The sequence below is a fragment of the Dipodomys merriami genome, unplaced genomic scaffold (assembly GCF_024711535.1).
Source record: "Dipodomys merriami isolate MVZ:Mamm:240054 unplaced genomic scaffold, mDipMer1.0.p SCAF_42, whole genome shotgun sequence".
Taxonomy (NCBI): Eukaryota; Metazoa; Chordata; class Mammalia; order Rodentia; family Heteromyidae; genus Dipodomys; species Dipodomys merriami.
Genome location: NW_027205826.1, coordinates 5957238 through 5970523, shown reverse-complemented (window position 1 = coordinate 5970523; position 13286 = coordinate 5957238). Strand labels below are relative to the sequence as shown.

At 49.2% G+C, this 13286-nt stretch overlaps 1 protein-coding gene across 3 annotated transcripts in view; it reads left to right on the top strand.

Annotated features, from left to right (window-relative positions):
* Nucleotides 1–13286, top strand: part of Rgs9 (regulator of G protein signaling 9) — a 63875-nt gene that overhangs the window by 24013 nt on the left and 26576 nt on the right. For all 3 annotated transcript variants that reach the window (XM_069993282.1, XM_069993283.1, XM_069993284.1), the window contains exons 8-10: nt 133–214; nt 8066–8128; nt 12539–12568. In XM_069993282.1, the coding sequence (XP_069849383.1) occupies nt 133–214; nt 8066–8128; nt 12539–12568 (175 nt within the window). The remainder of the gene's footprint in view (nt 1–132; nt 215–8065; nt 8129–12538; nt 12569–13286) is intronic.

The window sequence follows — 13286 nt, the reverse complement described above, 5'->3', positions numbered from 1 at the left end:
TGAGGTTACTTGGACAGATGGGGAAAACAGGACAAAATATCATCAAGAATGGAGGTTATCATGGAACAACCCCCTCCCCCCCAAATTTCAAAATATTGCTTCTTGGCCTTGAACGTGGTTTTCTTATCTCAGGACTGGGAAGGAAAGGAACAAGGCTGACAGGTACGCATTGGATTGTCAGGAAAAGGCATACTGGCTGGTGCACCGAAGCCCTGTGAGTATGGGGTCCCTCATTGCTTCTGAGCCCCTCTCCCCATCCTCTGCCTGCACTGTCCTGTCCCTTGCTAGCTTCGTTCCCTCCGGGGGTGGAACTGGAGTAGCAGGAGTTGCTGCTCAGTCTTGGGTGAGCAGGGAGGTGTCCTTCGCTCAGCTGGAAGAGGAGTTGTGCTATCTGCCTGGTATCTGCGCATGGCGCATCTGGACTCATGATCCTCAATACTAACGCATCAACTATCGAGGGACAGGGATGAATGTGTCCTTCTGAGGGGGAACGGTGGTGGTGGTGGTGGGTGTCATTTCTTTTTCATGCCTTGGGAAAAGAATATGAGAAGAAAAATGTAGAACACAGGCCCCAAAGCAGAAGAGTAAAATACTGTGAGGACAGGTGTTCTACGTGGCCAAGTAATCCAGGAACAGAAAAGAAAGCCATCCTGTGTATCTCCAGCTGCCTGTTCTCTTCCCTAGGTCCAAGCTGACAGCTGAGATGGGGTCAGGAGAAAAAGAATGAGTCTATACTCAGCGTCTTATTGCTTGGGGCATCTCTGGCTTTGAGAATTCTGGAGGGCCAGAGAAACAAGCAGTCCATAAATGAGCTGACTTGGGAAGTGTCAGCCCTACCTCTCAGCACAGAGCCGCAGGTTCTGACCATCACCACCCTCTGGGGTGAATTCTGCTGCCTCAGTTTCCTCCTGTGCCGAGCACATGTGCTGCCTGTGGGGCACAGGAGGCGGGAGATGTAAATGAGGCTGTGGAAATGGAAGAGTTGGAAATCTCCTTTTATGGTTTCCTTGTCTCCTTCCAGGCATCAGAAATCTTCAGAACTAGAAAGCTAAATCAGGTCCCTAAAGGTTAAGAACTTGTGAACTTCAATCTCATTAGAGTTCAGCTGTTTTGCTCATTTCCTCCCCTCCCCCGCTCCCCTAGAGTAGATTCTCTTTCAGGCACTGCTCCTGTGGTGCATGGGTTGGGATGCTAGTGTGGTTGAGGTTAAAACCCTGGAGTTGAGCCCCCAAACACATTTTCCCCTGCATTCCTTTAGGGGAAACCAGTTGCCTGACACATGCTTCTGGATGTATGGCAGAGGCTCAGTACCAAGCCCAGGCCTCCTCATGGGCAGTTTAGTGTGTATCAGCTACACACTGCCCATGCTCTCCAGGAGAAGACCACCTGGGTGAGGAGAAGGAAAATGGCATGGTGTGCCCCTGTGCCCAGTGGTACCACAATGGAGGGGACCTGCTCCATACAAAGGCTGGGAAATGTCTTCCACTGTCCATGCATAGACTCCGTAGGGTTAGATGGCCAGTGTGACTACGTTTCTTTCAAAGTGGCATAGACTGGCTGTGTCTGAAGTCTTCTCCACCTTCTCTGGATCCAGGAGGTCTGTAGGATAGAAAGTGAGGGATGAGGGTTTGTCTCATGTGATAGCACACCTGCCGGGAAGGACAATGCATAGATCACCCCAGGTTTGCCCTGGTTCTCCTTGGGTAAATTCTCAGCTCCTGCTAGGCAAATGGCTGGGTGGCTCCTCATAGCATGACAGTGTGTCTGTAAGGTTGTCTCTCCTACCCCTTCCCGCCTCCAACTCTGTCAACACAACCTGCACCATCTTATCTTTACCTCCATCACCTCTATCAATCCCTGCCTCCCCCCACCACGCAGCTCAGGTCCCCAACTTCCTCCTCCTCCTCCACCACCACTGCTACCACCATCACCATTCTGGTGCTAAGCATTCTGCCTTCACCCGCTTGTGAAAGGCACTAGTGTCATTCCCGCTCTACTGATAAGCAAACCGAGGTTCACACAGCTCCTAAAGTGCCAGAGCATCTGAACCCCTAGATCTGAGGGGGAGCTTTATCTCACTCCTCCTCTCAGGTCACCGTGCCCGACAATGTCATGTGATATATCCATTACATCGCAGTGTTTTGGTAACCTCCTTGGTCTTTAGAACATTGCCCGCTGCTCCTAAAGCATAACATTTGGGTTCGGCCCAGTCCCTCTTGGATAGAGTGTTCAGAGTGAGGCTTTGCTGTAGTCCTAAAACTCCTAGCACACGAAACTGCTCTTCACATCTAATCTCCCCTCAGTGGAAACCAGATACCAGTTGTTGAGGACGAGACAGGAGTGCATCTGGGGCCCTGCTTTCCCTAAATCTTTCGGAACATTCTCCCCCTCTTATTGGCATGCATGGAGCAGACATTATTCAGGCTGAGGAGTGTCTCAGCCTGGAATAGAGCAATCTGTCTGACAAACTCAGGGAGCCCTGGAGCCCACAGACTGCCAGACTGTCTCCAGGAGACACAAACAAACCATCAGTGAGTTGGGACAAAAGCCAGCCACAACACACTGAGCCTTGGGCTCTGTGGATGTGGCACAGTCGCTTTGTGGACTGACTGTGGCCACCTGCTGTAGTGTGTCACGCAGCTATGAAATTAACCGGTTTATTTGTTCATTTATCTGTATCTTTGTCTATGAGTCCCCGATTGGGCCCGACTCTGTGCCAGGTCAGAAGTTAGGTGCTGGGCATGAAATAGCAGCTAGAAATCATGGAGCTCCTCCTGTATGTACATGGGAAGCTCTATGCCTGGGTTGCCTCCTCCACCCCTGTCCACAATACGACGAAACAGGGAATGCCGGCATTCCATCACTGGGATGGGGAAATCAAGGCTTAGTGCTCTGTGCTGGGCTGCGAGTTCATACCAAAGGTCCCACGGGCTACTGTGGAAGAAGGACCCGGATGTGCCCCACCCCCGTGTGTGCCCCACCCCCGTGTTCCTCCAGAGCTCAGAATCCAAATTGCTATCACACAGGGAGAAGAGGGTGGTTGGCTGCTGCCTTGGGCCCAGCACCACTGGCAGAGGCCAAGATCAGATGTGGGGTGGGGATGGGGGATCACAGAGCCAAAATGGCACTCGTGATCCAGCGTCCAGTAGTGAAGGAAGATGAGGTTCCGCATCTGCTTTTTACCAGAATGGAACAAAGTAGAGGTCTGAGTACTGTGTAATAGTTTGTTATGTCTAGAGACACAATGGGAAATGGTCCCTTGAATGAGCCATCTTGGGGGTAGGAGGGTGAGGGTTGTCTTCCCTACACCTTTGTGTTACCACCCCAGACTTCTGGGGGTGTATGTAGTTCATCTCCCAGGCCTGGTGTTAAGGCCAAGGATGATTTCGAGTAGTGTACCCTAAATACCATGGTCACGTATCTGAATAGTGAGCTCAATTGCCCTGAGTTCAACCCCCACACACAGACAGACGTTCACCAGAAGAGATGGCAGTTTTCCATTTCCTGCCAGGGTCAGGATAAATGCCACACCCCAGTGGATGGCAAAATAAATGAAGCCAAATCTGACATCATAGAACACTGAGAAGTTATTCAGATAATAATTTCGAAGGCTATCCATTGCCCTAGAAAAAGTAGTCTGACACGTGATTTTATATCATGAGAAAATGGGACAGGAAACTATATATTCTGGTTCTATTCTTTTTCAATGCCGACATGTACTTTTGGAGGTCCCTGTATGCCAGATGCCTAGTAGGCAAGGAGAATAGTTGGATTATGACTCCAAACAGACTTGACTTGTGACTTTAAGGAGCTTACTATGGGCAAGCAGAGAGCTAGAGACTAAGATTATTGCACAAAAGAATGAGTGATGTACCAGAGTAGAGTACCAGAGTAGTTTGACAGAAGCAGGGGGCTTATATCAGTTCTCCATGGAAGTCACATTCAAGCCAATATGTGCTTGTGGCAAACTTCTCTAATCTTTCAACTTCAAATTATATCTTCTCTGCCTCTTCTCTGTCTCCCTCTCCCTGTCCTGGTGTTTTTGTTTTTGTTTTTTTTTTTGTCAGTCCTGGGACCTGAACCCTGGGCCCGGGCGCTGTCCCTTAGCTCTTCAGCTCAAGACTAGCACTCTACCACTTGAGCTGCAGTGCTACTTCCGGTTTTTTCTGCTTATGTGGTGCTGAGGAATCAAACCCAGGGCCTCTTGCATGTGAGACAAGCACTCTACCACTGAGCCACCTTCCCAGCCCATTCCCCTCCTTATCAAACAATTTAGGGGGCTTTGTTTTTCCAGTCCTGGGGCTTGAACTCAGAGCTTGGGCACTGTCCCTGAGCCTCTCTGTGCTCAAGGCTAGCACTCTACCACTTGAGCCACAGCACCACTTCCAGCTTTTTCTGTGTATGTGGCACTGAGGAGTAGAACCCAGGGCTTCATGTGTTCTAGGGAGCACTCTACCACTGAGCCACAGTCCCAGCCCCAATTTATTGTTTTATTAATCTTCGCCCCCCCCCCCACCGCATCAAAAAGGTCTGACACTTTAGGCAAGGACCAGGGAAGGAAGGGACAGGAGTGACATGAGGGAGGGTCCCCAAGCAGGGGACACCAGTTCTCTCTGGGCTTTCATTTACGTCCCAGGAAGTAGTTGGGGCTTCATGCTAACTGAAGAGGAGGAGTGTGTGCATCTCTGGATGGCTTCCTGTTTGTGGCACCAGGGCAGGGGTCCTGTGTGTGCCTCTCATCTCTTGGCAGCATGTCGCAGAGGTGTAGTGACTTCCTGTGCCCTGACAGTTATGTCTGGTCATCTTCATTCGAGTACCTTTTTGTGAGCCAGAAACTGTCAGCAGTGACTCTTGCTGGATTATGAGTCCAACAGCCTTGACCTGTCACAGCACACCAAAGATGATGCTAAGCTGCTGGATAAGTGAACGAATGGATCGAAGAGTGAATGGATGGATGAGCCCAGGAATCCCCAACCAAGCAGAGGTAGAAACCAAGCAGTTTTGGAGGTAGAAACCTGAATGGGACCATAGCTCCATTAACTGAGACAGATGGCTGCTGACAGGAGACAGGAGCAGGCACTACAGGACAGGGCCTGACCATCCTGTAGAGTTGAGGGAAAAGATGGGGCACAGGGAAGGCTGTAGGAACAATAATCCCTGGGGGTGGCTGCAGGCCTGGCAGTCTGAGACATCCAGTCTGGAAAGTGGAAGGAACCCCTGCATTATTCAGGTAAACCATTGAGCTCTCGAGTAGCTGATTTCATGTGGAGGGCGGGAAAGATTCAGAGGAAACTGCTGGATAACTAAGTCAAGCCTTTATGCCAAGGTAGCAAGAAGGGAGCCTGAATACAGACAACTGAGAGTGTGTGTGTGTGTGTGTGTGTGTGTGTGTGTGTGTGTGTGTGTGTTCATTCCAGTGTAGTAGGGTATGTATGTGTCTGTAAATGTGAATATTCATGCCTGAGAGTATAAATGCATGGGTTGTATGTATGTTGTGTTAGTGAAAACGGGTGAGTGTGTAGGAGCTCATATTTCCTGTGTGTTAGTATGAGTGAGTGAGTGTGTGTGTGTGCGCGCGCATATGCATTCAGGTCTGTCTTCTGTTTCATCCATGATCAAGTATTTCTCCCTAGCAGATGAAGGGGAAATTCTTGGAATCCATCTAGGCAAGGCATTGTTATGAAGGCTGCTTCCCATTTCCCTTCCCCTCGAGGTTAGCTCTCATGGCATCTGCCTTGGGCATCTGTATGTCCCTTCATGGTACTGGTCATGACTATAAGTTATATATATATATTTAAGTTTAAGCCAGTACTAGGGCTTGAACTCAGGGCCCGAGTGCTGCTGCTGTCTTAGCTGTTTTGCTCAAGGCTGGCACTCTACCACACTTGAATCACAGCTCTACTTGGCATTTTTTTTCTGTTTAATTGGGGATATGAGTTTTACGGACTCTCCTGCCCGGCTGGCCTCAAACCAGGCTTCTCAGATCTCACCTCCTCAGTAGCTGGGATTATGGGTGTGAGCTATTGGTGCCCTGCTTCTTAATGACCCTTCTGTGATGAGTCGAGGTGGGGAGGGGTGCCTCTCCTCTCTTAACACCAGAAGTGCCTTAGTATACGTTCTGGGGATGCCCAAGAGCAGGACCCTCATGTCACCTTCACCAGCTCCCCAGGGCAGTGTCCAGCACAGAGGAAGTGGTTATTTGTTAATCTAGGCCCAAAGGTCCCGGCTCAGGAGAGGATGGTGGGGCCCCTTCCCTGCCATCTTCAATATATTTTCTATTGTCTTGGTTTTCTCCCCTTCCTTGTCTAGGATGGAGGCCCAGTATGTTTTTGTTTTGTTTTTACCATATCAGGCTGCTGGGCAGGGCTTCTAGATTTAGACAATTAAATACAGATGTTTTGTGCCATTTGAATGTCAGCTAAACAGCATGTTTGTAGAAAACATATGCTTATTTGAATACATTTTGTAGTTTTTTTTGGGGGGGTCCTGGATGTGGGGCCTGAACTCTGGGCCTGGGCGCTGTCCTTCAGCTCTTCAGCTCAAGGCTAGCGCTCTACCACTTGAGCCACAGCGCCACTTCTGGCTTTTTTCTTTTTGCTTATGTGGTGCTGAGGAATCGAACCCAGGGCCTCATGCATGCAAGGCAAGCGCTCTACCACTGAGCCACCTTCCCAGCCCCTATTTTGTAGTTTTAACATAAATATACAATAAGTATTAAACTATTGGAGGGGCACAAATCATCTGTTATTTATCTGAGATGAACTGGATGCCCTAGTTTTTAATCTGACAGCCCAACCTCTGACCTAAAACCATTTCCATGCTATGGAGGAGGCCAGCTCTGATGGAGAGAAAGCCAGCAGCTCCCTCCAACCCTCTGAGCACTGAGTGCTCAGTGCACTGAGCCTTCTTATAACACGTGCCTGGCCTCCACTGGTGCCCAGAAGAAAGTGAAGGACCTCAATTGCTGGCCTCTAAAAGAGAGACCAACAGAGCCTGGCTGCAGAGTTGAGATATGGGGGGGGGAAGGGATCAGAGAGTGCAGACCCAGCTTTGGAACACACCAATGAATCCATCTACTGAATCATCTTCCCTTGTTGCGTGACAGTGACTCTTTACTGACTACGAATAGGACATCCCCTTCTGTTAAACCCTCAGAAGAACCTACCAGGTAGAATGCGTTGTCTCTGCTTCCCGGCTGGGGGCAGAGTGCGGACAAAGCGTTTTGTGAGAGATTTGGCCCAGCTGGAAAGTAGCTGAACCAGAGCTGGATCCTAGAAACGCCTGACTGAAACCTGGACTCTCCCCAAGCACCAATGTCTTACTTCTTATCCAGCCCAAGGCAGAACACTGCACTGTGGGAAGGAGCTCTGTGGGAGGGCTCAGGGGTCCCATGGATGGATCCTAGGGAACACTTACTGAATTTCAGTGTTATCCCTTCCTTCTCTCATTTGTTCATCTATCTATCTATCTATCTATCTATCTATCTATCTATCTATCTATCTATCTATCTATCTATCTATCTATCTATCTATCTATATCTATCTATCTATCTATCTATCTATCTATCTATCTATCTATCTATCTATCTATCTACACATCTACCTAGATATTTATCCTCCACACCCACCCATCCAGCCACGATTTTGGAGATGCTATCCATCCGGCTGTCCATCCATCCATCCATTTATTTATCTCTCCATTCATCCATCTATCAACCCTCCTACCCAACCATCCATCATCCCTACTATGGTACTGAAATGCTATCCATCTGTCCACTATCCATTCATCCCACTAACCACTCACCCATCGTTCCATTCATTCATCTATCTGCCCACTCACCCATCTGGTCTTCCATCACACGCCACGTTAGATGCTGGGGAGCACTGGTATCTGAACAGTCCCCAAGAAGCTCCCTAGCTCCCCTGGAGGGTTGACACACTCTTGTATCTCCCTATGGGTTGGGGTGCAAGCCCTTCTCCGCTTGGTCTCACAATTTGCAGCTTGGCTAACACCTAAAGTTGATCTAATCCTGTAGTGATGCTTACATTGTTTCTATTCCATTTAGCCAGGAATGAACGATGTGCTGGACTATGGCCTGGACCGAGTGACCAATCCAAATGAAGTTAAGGTAAACAGGTAAGTCTCTGCAGCATTCCAGGCATATACATATCACACACACACACACACACACACACACACACACACACACACACACACACACACACACACACACACCATCATCAGCATCAGCATCGTCCAAACAGACACAAATGAACCTGTGGACGCCTTTCCAGCCACAGAAACTGAGAGAGAGTCAGAATTGCTCAGGCTGGAAACCACTGGTCTCTTAATTCTGCCTAAAAGCCATATCATTGTTTTCTCTCTAACCTCCAGCTTGAGCTGTCAAGGGCAGTTACTTCTTTAGGGCATCATCCATAAGGCTTGGCAGTACCTTGAGGTGTGAGTGGAGGCTTGGAGGGCTGAGCCCCAAATGTGGGAAGATGGTAGGGCAAGGGGAAAGGGGAAGGAGCTGGTAAGAGGCATCTTTGGCATGTCTGGGGAGAGAGCCATGAGTCCCCAGAGAGCATCGTGGGGAAATTGTCTGGTTTCTTGTCCGAGAGGCAAAGTGGCTGTCCCGTGACACATACATGGTACCATCAGTTCCTATGGCAGCCTTTCCCACATCCCCTCTTGTCAGATAACAAATCACTGCGGAGGCCTGGTAGGCTCAGTTGCCATGGAGACAGAATATCCTTGAGTAAAATACAGAGCCAGGGTAAAAGATTTTTGTCGTTTCCCCCCGCCCCGCCCTGTCCTCCCCTTCCCTTGGATAAGGAGCTGCTCTGGAAACCTCTTCTCTGTTGGAGGGGGAGGGGAGGGGGAGGAAGCAGCCACTCATCTGACATGGGGGGCGTTGCAGTTCCATCTACGGCTGAGCAGTGTGAGTGTGTGGGAAGCCATTGGCAGGGCCTCCACTTTAGCAAGTGGTGAAGGCAACTGAGGAGCAGAACGGCTCCATCCTGGGAGCTGGGAAGGCTTCTGAAAGAGAGATCAATGCCACTGTCATGGCAGATGGGCTGTCCAGGAAGGAGGGGAGCCATGCCTTCTGGCTTTCCAAACCTGAAATCTTGACAGGGGCCGGCGATGCTCTTAGCCTAGGGCCAGAGCACAGAAGGGCTCACCGTGGTGGGTTCCCCAGGGACTGGGCCACCTCTGCCATTGATATTTCCTCTTTCTCTCTCTTTCTGTCTCCTCCACCAGCTTTTTCTTCCTGGGTGTGCCTGCTGGCTATGTGGAGTCATAAGAAGAAGCACGTGGCCCTCACGCAGTCAGGCTGTCATCCTCTCCGGGCCACCAGTGTCTGATGTGTCCCTGTACGGGGCAGGCCTGGGACCTCATATGCAGGCAGCATCTCCCACATCTGGGGGGCCTTACTTCCATTTTTCTGCCTCGAGAGGAGTATAGAGCACTTGGAACATCTCCATAAAGCCTTGGGAGTAGAGAGATTTTTGTGTTTGTCTCCATTCAGGGAAGAGGGAGGTCGTGTCTAAGAATGCCTGGACTCTGGACTTCTTCTTCCTACACAGAGCTAAAGCCCCACCAAGCCCGAGTTCTCAGGAGACTGTGAGGTTGGCAGGGTGTGTTCGGGATCCCCCGGTGACCACTCCCTCAGGCTAGCTTGGCTGCCCAGTCCTGGCAAGGCCTGACCCTATATCCTAGGAAGTATGCCTCTCTCACTCAGTTCCAGGGTGCCAAGTGCACAGATCTCCCCCTACTTGTGATGATCCTGCCTGGAGACCAGGCACTGGCCTGGCTGTTTGCTGTTATGTGCACAGGGCTGGCTCTTCCGTCCTGTTCCCCCACTCCAGGAGGGGGTTCTAGAGTCATCTAGTGATGGCTAGGGAGAATGATCCCTTGCTGAGCTTCAAAGCACCCAGCTCTGTCACTCCTTACCCATGGGAGCTTGGCTCAAACTCCTGAGCCATTCAGAGCCCCTCCCCTGTAGAGAAAGGGAATCATAAGAGCAACTCTGCTTCTGAGTTGAGGAAATAGGCCCGGGGCAGTGATGGTGGGGATTCACCTGAGGTTGTACAGCTTAGAAATGGTGATCCTGGGATTTGAATCTCCATGAATGGCCTCCAGAGCCTACCCCAAATACTGCCTGATGGTGTCTAATGCCTATGACGTGGGGCTTTTAGAAACATTGCTGGATTTCGTTAAGTCCTTTAGGGGAGATAAGGCGACTTTCATTTCCGTATAACAAAACTGGAATGGAGACTTCACTATTTGCCCAAGGAGGACCAGCTACAATTCTGATTTAGAACCTTCTAGTTTGTAGCGGATCACCACCCCTCTCCCATCTCCATCTCCCCTAGGCCTGGCCTACACACAGAGCCTCTGTGGAGAGGCTCCACAGGCACAGGCAGGTGACTTGGACCAGTACCCACGGCCCCACACCCAGAAGTGCCAGGCTGGATTTTTTTCTTGTCGCCATGTTAACATCTGCTTTTCGGGAGAAGGAGCTCTGCATTTTCATTTTGTAGCAGGGTCTTCAGATTCAGAGAAATCCTGCCTTGACCATGCAGGAAGTACCTGACTTGACAGGTGTTTGCTTCAGATGCTGACAGTCCCAGACCCTGTCTCCTTGGCCAGCTGTCTCTCTTCCCTTTTCCTGGCTGCTTGGCATGAACTCCCTCAGTTGCTGGCTTTCGCTGTTTCTGTGCGTTGATACACCCTCTCTGTGCGTCCATATCTCACCTTTGGCCCTACCTCTGTTTCTTTGCCCATTTCTACCCAGCACCCTCATCCAGAGCCCTTTGCCTCTTCCTGCCCTGGCTTTCTCCTTCCTGTCTGGCGGGGTCTGGCTGGCATGGCCCTGACCCTTCTCGCCCTGTAACAGTTGTCCTCAGCTTCTGTTCCCGTTTGAGCCACAGAGCCTTGTAAACAAGTCTAGACGTGCCCCTATTTGGGCGACTCTGCAAGTGAAAAATAGTGAAGTTGCTAGAATTCCAGGAATCCAGAATGTCAGGGAGGGTTCCTTAGGACGAATGTTCTCCGTGTCGCAACGTGGGTTCACTCTGGGAGGCCCAGTTTCCAGGGACGGGAAGGGATTGAGCTGTGAGTTCCAGGGAGAAAAGAAAAAAAATTGTGTTCCTTCCTGATTTATCATGAGGTAGGTCTCTGAGTTGCACAGAATTGTGGGTGTGTGGAATTTTAAATGATGTCCTTTGTGACCTCAATTAAATGACTATCGTAACAGTAGCAGGTTTGCCAAGTTCAGCAAATAGACGCACGGACTTCCCAGTTGACTTGAATTTCTGATACACAATGCCAATATTTGTTGGTGTTTCATTGTTGTTGTTGTAGACTCTTCTACTCCAGCTGGCTTCAAATTGTGATCCTCTGGATCTCAGCCTCCTAAGTAGCCAGGATTGCAGGCATGAGCCACTGGAGCCAGCTTTTTTTTTTTTTTTTAACCTTTGTTGGGGAAAAAAAAACCTAGGAAAGGCAAGACCAGAAAAAGTGGTATCAGGACAGAGATCTATGTATTTCAGAGTGGAATGCTTTCTAGAAGCTTCTAAAAACCTATTGATAGACCTCTTTCTGAAGCTGTCCTTTCTTAGCCTGAACTCAAAAGTCAGAGAGAGAGAGAGAGAGAGAGAGAGAGAGAGAGAGAGAGAGAGAGAGAGAGAGAGAGAGAGAGAGGACTTCTTCAGGTGACCCTCAGTGTGAACTTGCTTTGGCAGTTTAGGCAGAGGGACAACATGGCTATTTTTTTTTCCAATTTGTGGTGTTGGTTAAGTTGTTATGAATAACTGAGAATAAATCTTGCCATTCGTTCAGCATTCTTCCTCTATGGGAAAAGAAGCTTAAGATTCCTGCTATCTTTTCCATCTCCATCTCGCTCTCGATCCAGAATGAGAGAGAAGTGAGGTTTCATTTCTTTATCTCTCACTTCCCAGATGATTCTAGAGATATGACAGCAGACCAGGCCAGTCCCAAAGACAATCTTTGATTCTTTTTTGTTTTGTTTTGTGGCAGTGCTAGGCTTGCACTCAGGGCCTGGGCACTTGTTGTCCCTAAGTAATTTTTGCTCAAGGCTGGTGTTCTACCTCTTGAGCCACACCTCCATTTCAGGCTTTTTGGTGGATAATTGCGACAAGAGTATTATGGACTTTTTTTTTTTTTTTTTTGCCTATGCTGACTTCGAAACATGATCCACAGATCTCAGCCTCTTGAGTAGCTAGGATTACAGGTGTGAGCCACTGTTGCCTCGCTCATCTTAGTTTTGAGGAGAGCCATGTAAAGTCATAGTGGTAAGTTAAACTCCTTTCCTGGTCATACCACTTGATTGACGGCCTCCCATGGTTGCACAGAATGGGACAGAAGTAGTGGTGATGGGAAATTTCTAGCCTTTGAGTAAGAAAGGATGGGCAGTGTTCATAGGGGGGAAGGGGTTTTATTTTTCCAACAGGTATTTGAACTGTAATGATTTCAATGCCATCCATTGAATGGTTTTATTTCTTTGTTTTTACAGAAACAAACAATTCCTGCTGTCAGAAAAGAGGTAATTAGTCTTGCAGTTCCAGGGGTCTGGTTTAAAATCCTGTAATAAGTTACACGGACGCCGTCTTTATGCTCTGTATTCAGTAGCACAAATGAAACCCATGTGTGGTGTGCAAGCAGTTGTTGTCACATTAAGGGACAGTACAGAATGACAAGGTCATTCTGTCAATGGTAAGGTCAGCATGGAGCTGATGCTGAGGTCCAGATAAAAAATACCCATTGATGTCACACATCTGAGGGGAAGGCAGAGGGGGCCACAGAGGAAACATGATAGAGGGTCCATATTACCAACCAGACTCTGGGCTCATCTCTTTAGGCCCATTCAGAATAGCCTGCATGGCCCAAGATAGAGTCCTGGGTAACATCGCCTGCAGAGGCAGGGCATGGGCAATGGGTATCTGAATGGGAAAGAGGCGGCCTAGGAGGGGGAATGTCTTGCTTCGGCTGACCCTTCAGAACCAGAAAGACTGGGGATGGCCCTGTGGCAGGGACCACTCAGCTCCTATCACCAGGAGGCTGTGAGGGAACAACTAAGCATCAGTCCTTATGGCTCAGCTTAATACTACTTAGGACAGATTTTCCCAAATCAATGCATGATGGGTGAACTAACTTGGAGTTTGGGAGGTCACCTCTCTACCAAGTCCCTGCTCTGTTGGTATTAAGTTGGCTGGCTTAACTCTCATTGTGGATATATAAAAGGCTTCTCATTTTGGAGCCCT